The sequence below is a fragment of the Bactrocera latifrons genome, unplaced genomic scaffold (assembly GCF_001853355.1).
Source record: "Bactrocera latifrons isolate USDA-ARS-PBARC rearing strain unplaced genomic scaffold, ASM185335v1 scaffold_57, whole genome shotgun sequence".
Classification (NCBI taxonomy): Eukaryota; Metazoa; Arthropoda; class Insecta; order Diptera; family Tephritidae; genus Bactrocera; species Bactrocera latifrons.
The window spans coordinates 1,337,516-1,360,127 of record NW_017537234.1 but is presented as its reverse complement, the minus strand read 5'-3'; the positions used below and the strand labels follow the sequence as shown (position 1 = coordinate 1,360,127).

Sequence of the window (22,612 nt, the reverse complement as noted above, 5' to 3'; positions counted from 1 at the left end):
TTATTTTTTATTATAGTTGTTTTTTGTCATTTTAGTACACATATTATAATTCGTCTTCACCTCAATCAATTTTAATTGACTTCATATTAGCACTTTCAATAGTAATTTTTTATTATTTATCTTATTGCTCAAATCTTACTTTGTTTCCTACTCTTAATTTCATTTTCTCACATATTCATAGCAAATTACCATATTTACCTATCATATCATATTAAAATGTTTGTGTATGTATTATAACGGTTTGCTTTTCACTCACCTGCATCATCTTTTGTTCGATCGCATTCGATAACCTTCACGAATAGCGGCGGTTGTACATCGTGCTGTCGTACATGGCGTTCGACTACTGTTCTCATGTAATGCATGTATCCACAATTGTCGCACATATACAATTTCGGTCCGTGAAATCGTAAATGGCCCAAAACACGGTCAATTGACAAACCACGTTTACAAATCTCTTCCTTACAATGTGGACAATTGTAATGTGAAATATCGCTGTGCAATGCATTTAAATGCGAACGAAATATGTCATCTGATATTGTTAAATATTGACAATTACTGACGCCACAAGTGAAACGCTTCGTATCCGGCACATACTCGTAAGCAATTTTTCCCTTGCTGTTAGCGCCGCCATTTGCTGCATTCGTGGCATTTGCAGTCGTATTACCGACGACTAGTGAAGATGAAGCTAAATTTGTCATTTTATCGAAGTGTTTCTCACTTGAATTCAGGCATGGCACTGGATTGACGGGATCCACATTGGCCACAGGCTGTGCGCCGCTATTACTGTCGTCCGTGTGCATTTGCAAGTGACGCAACAAATTTGTCCGCACTTTTGTTTTATACGCGCAAATGGCACAATTCAAATCCTTACCAAATATAGGCGTCAACGGCAATAAACCGATTTCACTCGGCTTAAAGTGTGTGCGTGCGCTCGATTTTTTACGTTGCCATTCGGCAATTAATTTCTCGCGAAATTGTTGAATTTCATATTTACTTAATAGAGTTGTGAAAATCACATAGAACATTGTTGGGGAACCTTGTTTGTATGGTAACGGTGTGGAGCGTAATTTCTTGGAACGCCAATGTCGCTCCTCGAAATGTTTATACATATGATCGACGTTGAAGGCGGTTTGGGTGCAGAGATAACAGAAGTATTTGTGCACACCGTGTGTTTTGATATGTGCCTTAATCTTTTGTGGCTTATGATAGACACTTCTACAGTGTGGGCACTTAAATGTACGGTTATGGATATTGGTTTGTCCAAGTGTGGATAAATGATAAACAACATGTGAATAGTAACTGGAATCTGACAATTTAGTTTTGCAGTCCTCAACGGTGCAGCGGAAAAGTTTAGAGTCTGAAAACAGTGATGTTATTTTTGTATAATATTGAAGTCTAATAATAATAATAAAGAATACATATTTTTTTAACTACCTATATAACTAGTCAAAAGTAATGCAAACAAGTATAACTTCAAACACTGTTGGGAAAGAGTCCCAACATAATCGAGTTTGGTTGGGTACCAGAACCACTTAACTTATGCATATAGAGGAAATCTCAAGTGGAGCGGCATAACGAGACGGAAAATAGAGATGTGTTTGGTTAGGTAACTGGTGAAGATATGCAAATTGCTTAAATACTTGAATAAGATGCGCAAATCATTCCAATCGGAGATACCCAAGGTACAAGAAATGTGGGGAATTAATTAATTAAACTAATCTCATGTTCATATCTCTTTAAAAAAAATTTAAATGCAGAAACTCAAGAAGAAGATTTAAAGCAGGCTAGAACTCCTGGTTACCGTAGACTTAACAGACAGAAACCATGCCATTGTACATTGTACTAGTAGGAGTTAGTTGAGCAAATGAACTTATGAACCAGACTTATTGTAGAAGGATATTCTCGGAAAATCAAAAGAAAGATGTGGAGATGATTACATTTAAAGTGGAAGAAAAAAACCTGTGCTCCAACGGTACCAATATTACAACCTAATTTTACTTATACATACTTATATATATGGTTATATTTACCTGGTACACCAGTTGTATAGACAATCTCCTTCAAAGCGGTCTCCCATGTTTCTTGCGTGAAAGTTTGAACCATTCCTTGTTCTTGCTTATTATTGGTATCCTCGCTTGTAATTGTCTTAGCAACGGAATTTTGCTGACTTCCGTTACTGTCTGTATTACCGGCTATATCCCCCACAATGTCGGTATTCGTAGAGCTACGCATAAACATACCGTGTTTTTGTTCTGTGTGCTGCACAAATCCATCTACATCTTCAGCCAAAAATGTGCATTGCGAGCAGCGCAGATATTCACGTTGTGCGCTAAAGTTCTGGCGATCGTGGAAATGTAAGTGATCGACCATGGCTACGGGTAAGCGCGTCTGGTATTTGCAACCATTCGCCATGCATTTAAATTGTGGCGCTGTTGCGACAATAGCCGACGATGTGCTAGCATTGCTACCCGAGTCCGAACGGCTCGAACACATTGAAGGATTGTTCGCAATCGATATATTGAAACCTAAGCGACCTTCAACGTATTGCGCCGAAACTGTTTGGGTTATCAGGTAATTGCCGCTGGTGGCTTGTGCGACCGGCAAGGTTTCTGCAACCACTTGCGGTTCAGGCGAATCAGTAACAGCGCGTGTTGTATTAGCTTCTGTGCTGCTCTCTAAACGTTTATTCGCGTGAGTATTGGATAATATACGCGATACTTCCATAGACTCAGCGGCCGAGCGTTCCAGTTCGGCACGCTCGTCCACTATGTGCTGAGCCCAAAGCGAACCGACATTATTAACAGGCGACGATACGGAACGGGAATTTAAACTACAGACATTTGAAATTACTGGTAGCGGTCCCGCCGATCCCCCTGGATTGGCAAATTTTTTATCTTGCAAACTAACCACACTGGCAATTTGTAATTGACAAGGCGTGTTTGTGCTTGGCTTTATGACATTAGCTGCACCAGAATTAGGTTGCACACCAATATTTTCAAAATGTCTATTTTCAGCTGGTGGTTGCTCAACGGCTGTTGGTATTTGATTTAAGAATGAAGTTGTAATCGTTGTTGTCGAACGTGGTTCTGCGGGTGTTAATTCAACAAGCTGTGCGTTTTCATCAAAAGTCGAAACCGACTTCGAGCTTTGATTTGAGATAGGTGTTGGCGTTGTTGAAAGACAGTCCCCCGTCAAGCGTCTAATCTTAATACGTGGTCTATCCTCATCCAGCGCTGGGGAGTTAGATTTAGATGGTTGGCGCAACTCATCTACAACTGGTAAAATGGGTGCAGTGCTCATAGCAACCAAGTGTTTGGAACGCAAGTGAGTTAGTTCAACAGAAAGTGGTAATATACTACTCGCGATTGCGTCGCCACACTCAACATTGGCTTTACAGCTGTGACAGTAGCCATTCCAGGTAGCTTGCGCATGCTCGCAACTAAAATGACTCTCCAGTCCAATCAACTCACTCGAATAGAGAAAAGTACAGTTGTCGGAGAGACAATAAAATTTGTATGTGTTATCTTCTACCGACTTCGAAAAGCCGATATTTTGTATGCGCTGAATTGTCGGCAAGATCATCAATGGAGCGATCGCACTGACGCTACTTTGTACACTTTGTTGTTCTTTAACGAAATCCAAAGCCTCTTGCATGTTAGCCTGCTGACTATTATCATTATTTATATTTGAATTAGTTGTATTTGTCAACCAATTATCGGACATATAATCGGAATTGAGTATAGATGAAACATCACAGAGATCTTGCAGCGATTCCATTGGTGTCAGTTCTGGCACCAGATCTAGGGGATCATTGCATGGTGAATCGGGCAACAAGTCGTCTAGATTTGTAATTAAAGGACGAAAACCGAGATTTGGTGTAACACTAAGGGGTGTAGTCGTAGTTACAGTTATATTTTCATTTTCCGTCATGGCACTGGTAGTTATAGCTGACGCTATGTTTGTAGGTGATTGCGGCATTGAGGTGGGGGCTACCGCCACGGGCGTAGTCATGCATGGCGTCGTAACTGTCGGCATTGCGGGTATAGCGGTGTCTGTTGAAGTGGCTTTGGTTGTGGCTAAGTTCTCGTTTGCGGCTTCATTTGTTTTCTCCACACTTAGGACAGCGGTCTGTGCTGCATGCTCTTTATTTGCGGGAATGCTAGCCGCCGACTCCTTCTTATCTTCTTTCTTTCTACTACCAATAGTTAAAGTCAAGCTCTTCTTTAGCTTATTATTCGTTGCATACAGTCGATTAAGCTTATGCAACACATTCTTACTTTTAGCTTTACCTCCTTTATTATTTGTGCTTGAGGCCGCTGAAACAGTTGATGATGTAGTACTTGGCGCAGACTCTGTAATTTCAATATCCTCCCAGTTGTCATCGTCATCTTCAATGGGTGAATCGGTTATACGCTTACTTGTCGCAGTGGCTACTAGTTCACCTGACGTCGGCAGGTCGTCTGGGTTGGTGTCCGGTGTTGTGGCTACCTCGTTTGTGGAGACTGCTGTTTCGGTTGATGAGTTCAACTGGTTTTCTACCATTGTATTGCCGACTTTCTTGTTCGATGCGGCAATAGATTCATCAACTGTACTTTGCGTAAGCTCTGCCTGGTCTATTGCATCAGCGGTAGTTGTGTTTGGTGTTTCCAGGACCTTATTGGTAATGATAGTTGGATTTGGTATTTCCAAGTTCTTACAGGCAATTGCCGTTGTGTTCACTTTACCGCTTTGTATGCTCTTGAACTTCTGAGTTAAGCGTTCAGCAATCGATATGCTACTAGAGCCTACAGCCGCAGCCGTGGAACCTATGCCAACAGCTTCTTGCTCACTTGTAAATAAACTTTGTGCAAAATTATTCATTGTGGGTGACTCGTTCGTCTCTCGTGTAGGCACGAATATATTGGAGCTTAAAGCGCGCTCCACAGCGATCTTTTTAGCTTCAGCAACTTGATTACATTGCAGGCTTTGCGCAATCGGTATATCATCGCTGTCAAAACTTTCATCTTTGCTCTTTTCTGCTGCGTCAGCTTTTAGCGGAGTTTCCGTGGTTGAAGCCTCCAAGTCGTCGGCCTTAACTAAACCTTCGTTTATTATTTTCGTTTCCAATTTCGCCGCACTCGTATTATCGACTATTCTCACATCTCTAGTATCGAACAGTTCAATTGTATAACACATTTTGGCAACTTGCGATCTTGCAATGTCATGTTGCGTAACGAGGTGATTATCGATATTCTGTTTCCACAATTGTATGAAATTACAAAGCTGACAAACATGCATACGCAGCACTGGTTCAGTTGGCATCGCGTATTTGCACAGAACTGTCGCACCAGGGCAATTCGTTTTAATGTGTTTTTCAAGTTGCCAGCTTTTTGCGCCAGGTTGATGACAGTTGCTACATTCAAAGTTGTATTCACCCGTGTGCATGTTTATATGCTCTACCCAGTTGGGATGTTTCATGCGTTTATGTTCCAAACAAAATGGACAGCAATAGAACCAGCTTGTTAACGTCTTGCTTTTCACACCGAAATAAGGCTTGCTCATTTCACCTGCCTTAAGTTTTTCCAATATTTCAGGTGCCAAACGTGCAGCATAAAATTCTTCGTGTTGCCGCATGTAATGTGTGGCGGGATAGCTTATTTTGATGTCGCACAATACGCACCATTTAGCCCATTTGGATTGCGAATGCCATTCCTTATTTGTATTCTTTATCAGCGTTGATTTCGTCCTAGCAGTGGTACAAGTTGTGGGTTTCTCCGTCAGAGACGAAATAACCTTTTTATCACTGTTATCTTCAACATCGGTTATGTCGTCATCGGATGATAGGACAATTGGTTGTTTTTTACTACATTTCGGCCCGGGCTTCACCCGCTTCACGTCGATATCCAGTTTGATTTTTTTAGCCAGCGGTCGCTCAGTTAAGGTATCGCTATCATCTTCTACTTCCGATTGCTTTATGGGTGTATGCGGTTTGAGTATAGGCATTTTTCTTGGTGGCGTCGCGTCAGAACTTGTAACTAATTCAGTTTCTGTACATTTTTGAAATTCTTTAAGATTTATAGGCTTTAGCACAACCTTAGATTTACGTATACGGGGTACTATTGGCACTTCATAGTCGGCTTCTGCAATTGATTTTTTACATTTTACTTCGACTTCCATCACTTCGTGTGTAGGCGGCTTTTTATTCACACTAACATCGGTTTTGTTTGCTTCTTCGGCTGCAGCGACTAAAGTGCACATTCGGCGACCGGTGGCCGTCAACACGCCTTGACTGATGAACATGGTGCGTATATCTTCGTTTAGACGATCTAATTCGTTCTTTTTCTTAACCTTTCCTTTGCTTTTAGTCGGTTTTGTTGCACACACAATTGCTTTGCTGTCATTTATTATTGTTTCCTCGGTATTATTAACCGTAAGTGCTTCTTTGTCGCATGCCGCTATATTGTTTTCTTCTTCAAGCACCTCCTCGCTTACCTCTTCGTTTGGGGTTGCAGTTTTATCGGCTGCGCTTTCCACGATTTCTTTTACGAATTTTAGGTTATCTTCGCTCAATATTTGAGATAACAAACTGAATATTTGCGCTTTGTCCTTTTTGGGATTTAGTATATCCTGCACGAAACTCTCCAACAGATGACGTTTTTGTGCATCTTCATCCATTATGGTACCAATTCTGCTGATGGACTTAACCGACTTCTCCACTACGTTTATCGTGGCTGCTTCTCTAACTGATTCTTTCGTATCGTCAATTTCCTCGATATTAGGCTCTTTCGCTTCTAATGCCTGTTCATTTTTTATAACCTTGACACTTCTACGCTTCGTTGGTTTTTTCTCTGCCTTCACGACAATCGCTTGTTCAGGATCCCCAGCTTCAGCTAACTCTTCGTCACACGTAATATTGACACTGCTCTCATGCGTCATCTTGCCTTTGGTTCCCTTCTTGCCTTTAGGGGAGATCTTTTTCTTTATTGCTGCTGGTGCCGCCTTCTCGACTGGCTGTTTCAAGGGCTCACTGCGCCGTTTGTGGTTAAAAATTTCTAATGAACGTTGGACTTCATTGAAGTTAACATTCGTACGTGTACGCCGTTTACCGGAAATGATATTTTGTGTTGAAACCTTGCAATTATCATCGGTTTTTTGAAAGATTTCAGCGAGACATTTGTTACTTTTGGGCATTTTAGCGTCAATCTCTTTCCGGAGTTCTTCTTCTTTAGCTCCTTGAATATCTTCGTAAACCAATGATTTTATGGGAAACATTTTTTCTTTGTCTACTTCGGGTAAACTGCCATGGACCATCATGGTATTACGACGTTTTAGTATACGCGCAGGTTTCCCAAAACTTCGTAAGCTTTTCAAAAACAAAGCTGCTGACGAACATACACTCTCGTCTTCCTCTGCTGGAATATTTTTTGTCTCACTAATTTCGGCATTTGCTACACTCTTCAAAACCAGGTTCTGTGTACTGACTTTATCGAAATCACTTTTATTATTTGTACCTAATTCAATACTGGCGTTAACCTCAGCAGTATTTTTATTTTCATTCGTTTCTTTTGGTTCATTCGTAATACTTGCTGGTTCTTCGGGAGAAAAGGCATTAATTTGTGAAATCTTATTATTTAGTTCCATTCCTTTGGACATATCTTTGGTGGCATCATCGCTAATTTCTGCCTTTGCATCAACTGCCGTTGTTGTTGTTTGCAATTTAGCTTGCACTACACGCTTGTTTCCAGGTTTCTTCTTTACTTTTTCACTGCTTTTGATGCTTGTGTCCACACTTTCTTTTTTAGCACTTTCTTTATTATTACTTTTGCTTCCCTCATTCTTAGCGCTGACACCGCCCTGCACTTTCTTTGGTATTTGGAACTTCTTTTCAGCTTTCTTCTTATCGTCTTGTGTTGTAGTTGCAGTACTCTCTGCTTTGGCTTTGAACACCCCTGTCGTCTTGTTAATAAATTGATCCTTATTTGGTTGCTCCGGCACTAAGGACTCGTTGTTCTCTTTAATATCTCCCTTTTTCTCAACAACAGCTTTCGACTCTGCTTCGGGTTTCTCTGACACTTTTTCGACAAGTTTCTTTGGTATTTTAAAGCTAGTTTTGGCTTTGGGAAATTCGGTGCTAGTAAAGTCTGTGCTACGATATAATTTATCCAATGTTGAGGCAACGGGTGGATGTTCTGAAAGCTTCGCCAACACACTGCTATCAACTGCACTCACTTCACCAATATCTTTGGTTGTGACATTTGGCGATTTTGCGGTCTCAGCGGCGGCTTTCCGGGCCGCATCTTCTGCAGCAGCACGCGCTTTTGCCTGTTTATATTCAACATAGGTACGTGGCGCACTTTTCTTTTGTTTTTTCGATTCGAAATATTTCGAACGCTCCGTTTTATCGTTTAACAAGGCGCTAAACTTGCAGTTAGTGGAATATTGCGGCACACTATGGGAATGTTGCTGAAAATGTGGGTTTACGATATGCGGCGGTATTGAGCCGTTGCCGCTATTTGTACGTACTAATGTCGGTGTAGGTAGCAAGGGTGGTTTGGTGGTTCGAGCGCCTGCATCCACGTGTCCATCCGTTGTCTTCACAAGATCAATAAATGGTTGAATTTGTGTGGCTTGCTGTGTCTGTATGACAGTTTTTGTTACAGCTGGGGTATCCGGATCCGAGTCCCAGTTTTCTTCACTGCTATAACCACTTTTACTCCTCTGTACCGTGGACCGTTCCAGTGAAGCAGGTACCGGCACACCGCGATATTTATTTACAGGGAAATCTCTGCGGGAAAATATGCCTGCATGTGTTTGACTTGCTGGCATATTATTTGCCAAGTGTTGTCTTGCTTCCATTGGTGTGCTTGGGAAGCTCGCATTGTACGGTACTCGTGGATCCATTACCTTAACGTCTAACAAACTGGGTATATGGGACTGTTTTGCTGGTGGCTTGACGTTTGGAGAATTGATCTGTGGTGACACAACTGTGGATTGGGGCTTAATCGGCAGAGATGCGGGCTTTAGTTGTGGATTCTGTGATTGTTTATACAGACTGGAAGTCGTGCTTGTAGCAGCGACATTCCGTAGCCTGGGATCATGGGGTGCAGCTGAGTTTAATGGATTTGACGAGTTGATCGCTGTCAAATTATTCCCAGCGTTATTAAAACGATTATAATTCAAACGTGGATCAACCGGTTGTGCAACATGTGTATCGCTACCACAACTGCTATTACTGCTAACCGATAATGTATTACGCTCTGTCCGCGGGTGTGGATTATATTTTAAAGCTATACGTTCTTTTGGCAAAGGTATTGCTATATCTTTCGGGGTAATTGTAGTCGGCGATTTGAGCACATCCGGACTGTCCCGCGAACTTTTTGTAACAATTGCGAATTTTTTGCGCACTTTATCCAGTGTTTCAGCTTCTATGAGCGATATCTGATCGGTTGTGCCAACGTTACTAGAAACTGTGGCCTTTACTGGGCGTCGTATACCAATCTCTGAGATACCTGCTGTACCTCTTCCGCCACTCTCATTGAGTAGGTCTGAGATATCGCTAGCCGACAACGGTGGGCTTTTCAGCACATCCGGTATAGTAGGCACTTTGACAGGTATTGAAAATGGTACACTTCTATTAGATACAGAATTAGGCTGTTCAATATTTCGTACACGTGAAAACATTTCAGCCGGTTTCGGCACATTTTTCTTAAAATTAAAGATCGTGTCGTGATATGACTGTTCGCGTAAATTATTGGGAGTATTGTGAGTGGCCGAAACTGTAGTGTGGTTTGCATTAAAGCTTGTACCAGGCTGGTCATCCCAGCATTCTTCGGGTGAATATATTTCGTGAGTAAATGCATTCGATGCGCGCGGATCGCGATTTCTTAACGGATCGAACTGGCATTTATTACCTTGAACTGTGTTTGCTGCATCAGCCGCACTTTCCACGCCCATACGGCGTCTGTGAAAAATGTTTGATGCATCATTTGAATGCTCCTTACTTTTATCAACAGTTCTATTAAGATTTATTTTTTGATGATTTTGCTCATGTGATTGATTGTGATAGTGATGGCGCCCCTGTTGCTGCTGATGGTGATGGTGATAATTACGTTCATTATGCTTTGAACTGTGTTTGTGTTTCTCGCGGTGTTCGAATTTTGACGATTTTATAGCATTCACTGGTGAACAACGCCTCTCTGTAGGTATTTCTACAGGTGGCTCCTCCTCCAATGGCTGCGGCGGCGGACTCTCTGGTCCAGTTATATCAACTATATCAACACTACACACTGTTGTACTTTTTTCACTTGGCACTTCTGTATTTGACTTTGTGGTTTTATGTTTTAAGTTGGAAGTTTGATTAGTTGGTTTGGAAGTTTCATTATCACTCTGCAAAAAGGGTATCTGCTCATTGTTTTTTGTGTTTGTATAGTGGGGATGTGTGCGTTTTTTAACCGAACGAAATAATAACAAGCAACATGAAAAACGAATACAAATGAAAAAAAATGTAGAAAATAAAAATATAGTGAATTTAGTATGGATATTTACAAGGATAAAACTGAGATTCTTATCAGCTACTCTAATATGGAAATACGTGTCTAAAAAAGTTATGAATAAATAGCTAAACATTTTAGAAAACTTAATGCTTTATATTTATGTATGAATATTAGCGTATATATATATATATATGTTCGTGCATTTTTTGGAACCATCCATCTGAGGCTATAACATTTTCCAATTTTTCTGGCGATTTATGGATCCCGTCCGAAAAGAACTACGCCGTCCCAAGAATAATCCGTCCCTTGTTCGGATGTCAATCATTTTCCAGGTCGACCGTTTTGATGATGTAAAATTATTGCCTCGTGCCTAATCAACTCCTGGCACAATACAAATGCCTACCTTCGTCTTTAATTTTTCTTTATTCGCGTAAACACCGAAGTTACGCGGTTATAACCGAGTTTACAATAACGTGTCGGCGGTTACTGCGTCGAATACTCTCAGAGCTGGAGTGTTTCCACCCAATCGGGCGACATGACTCAACTGGCGTATCCGCTGCCTCTTCATTCGCTGAACTGTCGTTCCACCGACTGTGGTATTCACCGTTACCAATTCGCAAAGGACCATAAATCTTCCACAAAACTTTTCTCTCGAAAACTCGTAACGCCGACTTGTAAAGTTTGGTCTTCGTTCGTCGAAAGAGGACTTTACTTCTCAATTACCTACGCAGTACGAAACCGTTGGCAAAAGTTATTTCGCGTTGGATTTCGAAGCTGACGTTGTTGTTAATGTTAATGCTGCTTTCACTTAGAAGATAGACGAAATTATCTACGACTTCGAAGTTATGACTGTCAATAGTGACGTTGAAGTCAAATCGCGAGTGCGAAGACTGTTTGTTTGATGACAGGAGATTTACTTCGCTTTTGAGGCCAATGATATTATTATTGAATCATTCATTATATTATTTATCAGCTGATTTCTTTATTGTAGTTGTATATTTCAATGGCATCTTGGTCATCTATAACCTCTTTATCAGCGTAACTTAGTTTTTATGTTTTAATTTCGGTGTAACAAATACTTCCAGAGGTTAAAAGTCGGGGATTTTACTGCAATGGATTTCTGACGTATTATGATACTCATTGACCCACCCACCGATTGATTGAGTCTTTTTTACGAAATTTTTCAGCAAAGGACTTTAAGCAGGTGTAAACTTATATCTATATCTATAAACTTAATAATTATATTACTATAAAACATATCTTGCTTTTGGAATTACAAAATTAAGGGTGTTACGTAATGCAAACGATTGCTATTAAGTAAAACCTTTCAAAAATACAACAAAAAATTCACTAATCAATGAAAGCTATGTTTATAAAATTTAAAATAAGCAAAAATTAGCTTGAACCTACCCTTTCCATTTTGCTATGCAGTTTTATTAATAATCCCTCACATTTCAGTAAAGTSTCCATTTTTAACCTGAAAATTTGTATAATAAAAAAAAAAAAATATTTTTATATTTTGACATATTGAATGACGACAGTTCGGGCTTTTCGTATTATTTTTATTTCTTTTTGTTTATGCAACGTACATTTTCCTATTGCTCTTCAGTAAGTCGTGCAGCACCTCCATTTTTTTCAATTGCGCTTTGCGCGGATTATCATCACTTTGTTCGGAGCTGCTACGCAATTTTTCGATGACGTTTTGTAGAAACGGCAGATATTTCTGCATTTCTTTATATTTTGTATCGAAATCAGCCATATTTTTTTTGCAAATATAAAACTGAATATCTAATATAAACAAATCATTTGGCTGCAAATAAAGTAAAAAAATGTTAAATGGTTAGCATTTGGTTATGTGAAGAATTTTGTTATTTCTAGTTATATTAAGGTTATAACTACTGACAAAACACAATAAATGTGAGAAATTTCCATTACGAACGCTAAAAAGTATTATATTAAATATTAGGCATTCAGCTGATAACTGATTTCTTAGCTGCTATCAACAAACTACGTTAAGTTGTAATAGTAACCACCAGAAAAGTGAATTATCACTCTGCAACTCAACTATCGGTTAAATCACCGGTTAACTATCCAATAGCGCTACCAGTTTTTCCTGTTAAAATGCATATGAGTTTCTGAAGGCCGCAAATCCTATGTAAGTGTATCGCTAATCCTTTTCTTACATTTTAATTACATATGTACATTACATTTTTCTTACATACAAAGCATATTATGGCTTGTATGCTGTGTATGGGTTAGTTTCCATGCTAATATTTATAATACACTATAAATAGAAGAAAAATCGATTTTGCGTTAGTAATAAGGAAAATAGCTCTGCAGGGAGCCATGTTAAGAATTAATCGCGCAGAAAAAAAATTATATCACAACGCAAACCATTATTCTCTTAATTATTCACATTACACATTCTTTTAAATTAACTAATTATTTATATATGAATGTATTTTTAACGTTAAGAAAGAACCGATCGATATAACCTACAAAAACGCGAAGTAATTTGCTTTTCGTACCATTTTATGTATGTATCTATAAATTCTTTATTTTTTTTTATTATTTCTTCAAGTTTAAAATTTTCAAAGCATTCTAAAAATTTTTACACACAATCAAAGTTCGAAAAAGTCAAAGTGTTTATTAAGAGCAATATAACATTGATTTCTAAATTTTTTAACAGGGTGTATACTGGTAGTATTACCATGCGGTTTATCCCTTCCCACGACCGGATCCGGATTTTTTATCCGGCAAGGACTGTCAACTCGGCAGAATTCTGCCGCTATAAGATCAACAAGAAGTAAGTTTACATTTCGGGATTTGGCAACCCTAGTGTTGCAATCTGTCAACTCAGAACTTTATCGTAAAGTTTGACATTTTTGCTCTCACACTTCCACTAAAACGATCATTTCCTTTTTGAAAACTCAAAACATCGATTTGATGAGTCATCCATGATGAATTATTTTTCCCAAGGTCAAGGTTTTTCGACACCTGAATAGTCCTTCCTTGGCTTCGAATAAATTCTTTTTATTCCCATACATAATAGTGAAAAAGGAGGGCAAGGTTTTTCGTTTAGAACGCATGTTTTGCAGATACCTCAGGCAGAGTGGTAAAAGTAGTTTGACAATTGGTTCAAACCCATGTAAAAGTATATGTATAGAATATTTTGAAAAACCATAAAGCGATTTTTGATGATTAATTTATGATGATTCTCTAAACACGAAATATAAAAGGCTTACACAAAGAAATGTATTTATATATGTACATGATGAATGTCCCTCAAAGTTTTAGAGATAACTTTCTGAAGTTTGCACACGCCTTTTGTCCCCAAGATGCAGCTCATTTGTCAGGTCCGCCGAAATCGGACCACTCTAGCATACAGCTGTCGTTCAAGCAGATGGATCAAAATCGAATCTTTAAAGGGAAAACTGTTTTTTGACGAGATATCTTTACGAAATTTAGTATGGATTATTGCGCATTGTATATATGTATAGTTATGGCTAAAAAGATTTATCCTTTATCTGTTTAAGTAAGGTATCATTGCATTTAAAATTGCAGCACTCTATAGCAATGTGTRCTATACACGTACAATTATATATTTGTATGTATGTATGTATAAATAATATATGTATATACGACAGTATGTTTATATTATAATTATTCACTGGTCCCACAGGTGTGGTATTCACCCCTAAATGCGATCACTTCTCTAAGCTATAAAATATCTTAAGTTATTTCTTATCTCATTTTTGTGCTAAGGTACATTTATGTGCAAATTTGTAGCTGTTGCTTTTCATTATGTTGTCTTTTAAGTTTCGTTTCTCAATTTTGCTCGCCAGTGTTTCACTTATCTGCGACCACGCAACTTCTTGTCTACTGCTTCTTAAATTTTCTGTGTACTAATATTATTTGCTCACCTAAATGAGTGGTATATGTATACATGAGTTTGTATATAAACGCATATGTATAACCAAGCGACAATGTACGCGCATATGTATGTATAAACATATGTATGTGTGACTTCAACATTTATGCTGATCCTTCTCTTCGCATTAATGGGTATAGTGAATTAATTGAACACTTTGTCGCACAGACTTCAAATAAGCACATATATGAGAGATGTTAAAGCAGTTTAGTTTTTGGTTTATTAATATATTTAAATAATTTACTATATTTGTATTAGCAAATATGCAACACAAATTATATACGCATTTTATTCAAACTATGACCGAAACAAAACTAAAGCAAAGACGTAAAAATTACGAGGTAGAGCATAACGAGACACAAAAAGCGACTGCCTGCATGCACACAACCAAAGGTTCATTCATTTGCAGCCACCCAGCTGTTTATATGATTTGAGTGGATTTTTCGTAATAATAGTCAGAACAGAGCTACCAGAATTTTGAAAATCAGCAAAATCTTAAGATTAAATCAAAAAAACAAAAACTCGATCTTAACATAAATAAATAAAAACGGCAGATTAATGGAACGTCAAATATGCGATTTTGTATACTGCCAAACAATTGACATAGATATATGTATATATACATATGTATTATATATACATTTTAGCATATATTTTCTTTAGTGTCTGGTTAAAATTGAGCTAACGACGCAGGCGTGGCTCTAGTTATGATAGGCTTCGCTACGCTCATAATATTTGTCATAGGTGCCAACACAAAATGTTGTAAAAGGAAAAAAGTCTTCGGCATAAGTTATAATACCCATCACAGTTGCATAGCATAAAAGAGTAAAAAATATCTTATCTCGATTTTAATCGATCAGATAGAGTGGCAGCTATGTATGTATATGCTATAGTGGTCCGATATGAATTTTTTTTTTTCGAGGATTATACCGTTGCTTTGGATACTAATTCATGCCAATATTTGTGAATAAATCCTCTCAAAATGTTTTATCCGATAAATGAGTAGCTTCAGATGAGAAAGAACGTACGCAAAATTTTAGATCGCTATATAAAAAAATGAGGAACTACTTCGCGTATAGCTAAATCGGGCATGGCTAAATCGACTAAGCTTGTCGCGCTGATAATTTATATATGCATATACTATAAACTAGGTTCTCCGAAGGTTCCATATAATAGACTTCGTGGCGGACTTTAAAAAGAAAAAAAAAAACAGTAAACCGATGCTATAAAACACACAGTTGCATATTCTATAGCATAAAAGGGTATTAAAAATTACTGTAATGATTTTGATCGGCCAGTTTAAATGGCTGCTATAGTGGTCCGATCTGAGCAATATGTCCATAGATCAGTTAGTTCGTATGGCAGCTTTATGCTAAATTATCCGATAAAGGCGGGATAGTCCGGGACTACGTCGCATAAGTACAACCGGGCAGGCAAACGAATATAATTTGAAACAGATCATTACGTTGATCATTTATATATGCAATGGGCTCTTCAAAATTTCCTTCACGGTGTAATTCATTCATTGTACTCTGTTCAGGGTATAAAAATACCTTGCATTTGTAAGTAAACTGTAACTTATTGATTAGATATGTTTAAAGGTAATCGATAATGTATTATGTCACGAGCGATAAATAAGGAGATCCAAAGGAGTAAAACTCAAACTTAAATAGTAATAAATTATAAAAATAGAGGTTGAAATAACGTCAAAACCCAAGAACATACTGAAACGAAACTGTTGATCCCTATTACTACCACCCTTAAGGTTCAAGTATAGGTGCCATAACCACAATCTTATAAAACAGCGGATCGAACCATTGCCCGCTGTTTCCAATTAGTGGTGCCCTTCCACAACGCCTTTGTCATAATCATAATCATTCCTCTCAATTGAATTTTGGTTCTGGGTATGACGTTATGGTATAGCACTTCTAATTGAACCCTTAAATTTGTCGAATCGTTGAAAAATTTGAGATGAACTCAAACTCAATAGGATGAACAAATTTTCTCCATTATTCCTTCACATACTCTATTTTCATGAGTACAATGAACTCGTTTAACATAAATGAAGAATTTCCAATATCAATTTCTATTTCCATTCGTTTATGTACGAACATATATTCGGGGATGAAATGATGTTTTCAACGATACGATGGAAATTATTTACCATCTTCGGTTATGTTATGTGCTTACTGTTAATGTAAAGTAGATAATGTTAGTCAATTATATTTACAGAGTGTACATGGGTAGAGAAAAAAGTTCGTCGAAGAAATAGATTTACGAAAGATTCAAAAGAAATAACTTGAAAAACAGTCGAAAATATAGTTTACACTTATGCTAGGAATGTTATAGACAACTTGTGTAGAGAACTGTTAAAGAACACCACAATCGGCAGACAGTCTACCGGTTATTAATCGTGTAAATTTTGAATAATTTGTGAGCGAACATTATTTTTTTTTTACTCAGCAAGTCGCAATTACCGAAAACTCAATACAGAGAAGTAAGAATTCATGAACACTCACACGGAATTTAGGCAACTTGAGAGAGATCTGTAATCTCTTTGGTATATTGCCTCATTTTGAGCTTAAATATGTATTGAAATGTGTACCTAAAGTTTTGGGACCTTTTAATAACAAAATATGTGGCAACCCTAATAATTTTAATTTAAATAAGGAAGGTAGCAATGTTTTGGGCGAATATTTTTTTCATTCGTTCAATACGACACATTGTGGGTAACCAGAGCTTTACTTCAAGCAAAGTTTATTTTGGTATAAGTGATGTGGGGTTATTTACTGTTTCTTCAAAATTTGGCTGTTGTTTTCTTTGTGCTGTTAGTAATGCGCTCCATTAGCACCAGAATTGCCAGCCGTTTCTCCTTRTATCGAAATATATATACATACATACGTATGTATGTACATATATAGTGCTTGCAATATTTTAGCTTCTAACATACATACATACATATGTATGTATATTCAAATGTATATAAATTCATCCTCTTTGCTTGCTACTTGTTCACAAAAATTTCACAAGACCTGTGGATGTACCTTCTCTTCCACTATTAACTTTGGTCGCAAATATATGCATACGTCAAGCTTCATTTGGTTAAATGGTAAATAACTCGCGAGCGTTCCATTTGTCCTATTCGCCACTGCTTTATTTTTTACGATTTTTTTATGCATCAAAATTTTTTGCTATTTATTAAAAAATTCGTATGGTTTATTTAGTTAAAACATCGATTGCTTGCAGCGTTACTTTCGCCTGCACCTACCCACATCGTTCCTTGTGTAGATATCTATGACGCGTATATTTATTCGCAATTATGCTTTACTGTTGCTGCAATTTTTATGCAGATACATACTGAAATTCGTGCAATTTATTAGCTTTACTTAAATTCAGCTTATTTCAGTATATTCTAAATACACATACTTATGCATATGTGCATATACATGTGTATATATACATATGTACATGTTCTGGTAAGCTTCTATTTCCTCCTCCAATGAAATTTGTCCCAGGCGACCGTTTTACTTTTCCGAATTTTCGTGCATATACATTGCAGTCTGTTTTGTTGTGTTTTTTTTACCATTTTTTCCAGTGAATTTTATTTTGCATTTTTCTTGCAAGTACATACTATGTATACATCCATATGTAATTCAAAGTAATAGTTTTGCGTATGTATATTTGTAGTTGTATTGCCTTCCAATAAAAATTGGCTTATGTAATGCCGTAAGTAAGTCCTTAACTTCTGCTCCATCCAATCACACCGGCGTTCCATTTACTTTAGTGCCTGAATCCTAAGTACCAGTGAAAACATCAATTGAATAAACTGATCCTAACTCTTGAAGAATAAAATATCTTTGGCATTTGTCAAATTGCAATTTTAAGAACATATACAATATATACATACATAAAAATGTATGTGTGTACGTACATATGTATGTATGTTGCAACTACTTTTTAATGCTTAAAATGCAACACTTTTTGTTTACCCAACTATTATTTGGTCTTGCCTTTTGATGGCAACCGCTTCGATCATCACACACACAAATGCACACAATCTGCACTTAAACGAGTTTTGACACAAAACAGGGAAACTTTAAAGATCGATCTCTCACTTTGAGAACACACACTGCAATGTACCGGAAAAAATTGCGCCCATAACCAGTCTTTCAACCCTTTGCAAATCGTACATGCGAGGCATATCCAAAGCAAAATGTTCGTACCTACTGCAAAGTAAACACCTATGTACTATGGTATGTTTGTATTTAACATACTGTTGATGACAACGGAACATAAATTCGACGCTCTAACAGCGTTCGTGCCATTAGCCGCATATTCGGCTTTACAGTCGTGCAATAACGAGCAGTACACGAACGAAAACCGATTGCTGTTCTCGAGCGCACACATGTATACGTATATACATATATATTTGTTTGTATGTGTGCAGCTGCGTTTGTATTTGTGCGCGTATACATATGTGTGTAGGCCTATATATGGTATACATACATACATATATTATATGTATTTCTTCATAAAACTGTTACGTAACGTGAAATCTGCCCTTAAATCTACTTAATCTTCCGTTGATGGCATAACACTCATATTATGCACCTATTAAAAAAAAATTATTATGAACCTCACGTTATTAGCCTTCAGTTTACGTAAAATACATAAGCGCTTTGTTACTACAACTTTACATCTTCACGTAACGCAAAATAATATGTAGCCAAGTACTACAATTTAGCTTTTCAACGCCGAGTTTTTGTGACATTACACACAATTGACTATGGTTTGCTTAAATTAGGCACTTTCACAGCATAAATTTATAAAATTTAATATGTATGTGCTTATACTAAAATTGATGAGTACAAATTAGTATATTTTTATGTGTTCAGATTATCGACTTGCAAAAACTCAACTGGAAATCTAATAATGTAATAAGAAACTGTTCGCTGCACTGACATGTACCTTCCTGACACGCGAACGCTGCTAAACCGAATCGTACGAACATCAAAATGAAGAAATAATAAAAACGAAGGCAAAAGTAGTAAAGACTGAATTTGTGGAACGAAGCGCATTTGTAGTATACTATATGTACATATGTATTTATTCTACATACAACAATATATACACATATAGAAGAAATACGAAGTACTAAATAGCGTTTGCTCACTGTACGCGCTAGTCAGTTGTTAGTTGGCAGCTGTGAAATACAGACGTTGGACGACAGGCGTGATATTTTTTCCACCAAAATATATAATATATATGTACATATGATATCCACACACAGTTATTTACTGTTTGCATGACTACTGCCAAAGAAACGGCGACTCAAAAAAACAAACAGGAAGAGGTCACAGCAAATGTTTAGATCTGGAGACAAAGATATGAGCATCCAAATTTCGTTTTCATACTAGCAGAAACAAAGGAAATGAAAATATCAAGTATATCGCATGCTTACGTAAGCAATTAGTGGCGCTTTTGTTGTGGTATACGGTTGGCAAAGCGCACTTATTATACGCCCTATCTGCTGGATAGAGAATTTGTGTGCATACTGAACGGCGCTTGCAACAACAAAGTTGTGCTTAAGATTATTTTTATCTCAACGTTTTCTTGACACATGAAAAATAGGCGCACCAATGGTATAGGTAGATGATTATCGAGACAAACCTTACTGCGTATGCAATTGGAAGAGCGGAATTAGTAATCGCAACTACAAATGTTCGCTACAACACTATAAGCAAACTATTTGCAAAATATACAAATTATGTACCTATAAAACCAATTATTCACACCAAGCGTACACCTACATATTATTGCTGTACAAGAGAATTACTTTAGAACAAAGTCAACAGAGTTGTATTTGTCGTGTTTTAATAAAGATACGGTAATTGGTGAATGATACTATAACCATATCTATTTTCGCGATAGTTAAAATTTGTTAAAGATGTTTACAAACTACGTTCCGAGAATGTAGGAATTAAGTCAGATTATAATATAAACATTCACTACACAATACATCAGACGAATATTGCTGCCAGATCAGACAAAATACATATTTGTTTGGCATTTATATTGACATTTGATTGCTTAATATATTGTGTAACAATTGCTATCATTTTCACTTGTGAATTTATACCACAAAGCTTCAGATCACAAAACATTTCACAAAATACACCTGAATTCAGCGATTATTGTTTTAGATTTTATATAATGATCTTGTATCGGGCTTACAAATATCTTCATTTAAAAATTATTGCCGTTGGAAGTTTTATTATTTTCGATTTTATTCGGGCTGGATTTTAACCACGTCATTCTACAATTTTTCTGATTTTTCTTAGCTGGGTTTAGTATTGCGTATGGCTACTGGTCTCAATATATGTGAGGTAATTCTATGGTAAAATTTACCGCTTATTTGAAATTACGTGCAAAATTTGGTTTTTTTTTACACTAGGTCTCGAATTCGAACAATTTGGTTTTCCCATACCGCAACAATGGGAAGTTTTCGTACGATATTTTCAACTATGTTTTGACCTTATTCACTAGCTTTCAGCTTGTTGTAAAAGTATGTATTCTTGAACGTCTGCTTTGACCAATTTATCAGAATTTAGGGAAATATTTTTTTTCAACAAGTATTCACCACTTTCTTTCACTTCATGACATCTTGATTGATGCTTCTCCAAAACTCTTTCGAAAATGCCTTGAGCTTCATTATTTTTAAATTTTTTTACGTTCACATAGTTAGTAAATTACTTCAGTAAACGTTTAAAAGATTACGTATTCTTTTATATTACATATATTTTTTGTATATCTACATATGTATTTTTTATGTACCAATCTGCAGTTTTATTACACTGAACAAAAATTTGATTCGGCAATATTTTATAATAAATTCGATGTTCAAATAATATTGTGCGAACCCTTTCATTGGTTGGCAACCCTTTCATAAAGGCAATTTCACAAACAAGCAATGATATGCAACATTCTAAAGACGCGATATAATGTATTTAACTTAGCAGCTTTTTTAACACTTACATAAATATAATATGTACGACATATTAAACAATGGAAAATCTATAAATAACATTACTAAATTTATGAACATTCACTTGCGCTCTGGCTGAATACTTAATGCACGAAGAAAAACACACTACACTTCACGACAGCAGAATATAAAATGAAAGGCACAAAAACAAAATCGATAGATATGCAATGGAACGTAAGTGGATGGTGTTTCTTCAAAATGGACGGCTGTGTCGTTTATGTACATAAACGAAGGTACAAATAATGAAGCAATTAAGGAAAAACATAAGAGAGAAATAAAAATATCGGTTTGACGTGACATTATTTAGAAGAGTTTGTGGATTTCATTGTTAAATCGATGACAATATAAACTAATTTTGTAGAGAGGTTTTCTAAGTGACAAATTAAAATATTTAACAACAGGGGTGACCGAAAAACATAACATCAATTATAAGTATAGAAAGGATAAGTTCTGGTGTAAGCGCATATTTTATGAAAATTGCGATAGTAAAAAACCATAGATCAAAAACTTTGCAAAATGATCCATCCACTGAGTCCAATTTTCTATGACTCTTCCAAGGCCTGAATCGAAGTGGGATTGTCCGCATAGACCTTAGACTTTATATATCTCTACAGAAAAACTCGAACGGTGTGATATCACACGTTCTTGGTGGCCAATCGACTGGCCCAAAACGTGAAATTATATGCGTACTGAAATGTTCTTTCAAATAATCCATTGATTGATGCGGTGCGTGGGAAGTTTCATTCTTATTAAATACAAATGTCGTCGAGATCACGATCGCCATTGACAGTTTGTTCTCACCGGAATAATTTGAGGAAATATGGACAAATACATACATCCAAACTACACCAAACCGTTATTTTTCTGAATTAAATAGCAGCTCTTGAATTCTTCAGACTGCTCTTCGTTCCAAGTGAATTCCAAATGCGACAATTTTGTTTGTGTATATACCCATGGAGACAGAAATTGGCTGGACCGCTGAACGAAATTTGGCGAGAAAACGTCGGATCTTCTTGGAACTTTTCAAGAGGCCATAGAGCGAAGCGATGTCGCTTGGGAAGGTTAAGCGACTTTAGTTCTTGCAAAATCTGTATTTTGTACGCTTTCAATTTAAGATCTCGACGTAAAATGCCATACGTCAGTCCGAGTTGCTGGGAACAGCGC

At 37.1% G+C, this 22,612-nt stretch overlaps 1 protein-coding gene across 4 annotated transcripts in view; it reads right to left on the bottom strand.

Moving 5' to 3' along the window:
- The window catches only part of LOC108974614, an 18,220-nt gene extending 5,952 nt beyond the window's left edge, over positions 1-12,268 (bottom strand). For 3 of the 4 annotated variants that reach the window (XM_018942544.1, XM_018942545.1, XM_018942547.1), the window contains exons 1-4: positions 12,062-12,268; positions 11,883-11,949; positions 2,031-10,380; positions 257-1,357 (exon numbers count right to left, since the gene is read on the bottom strand). In XM_018942544.1, the coding sequence (XP_018798089.1) occupies positions 257-1,357; positions 2,031-10,380; positions 11,883-11,949; positions 12,062-12,231 (9,688 nt within the window). In that variant the 5' untranslated portion in view covers positions 12,232-12,268. The remainder of the gene's footprint in view (positions 1-256; positions 1,358-2,030; positions 10,381-11,882; positions 11,950-12,061) is intronic. The other variant, XM_018942546.1, reaches the window with a different exon arrangement.
- Between the last annotated feature and the right edge of the window lie 10,344 nt (positions 12,269-22,612).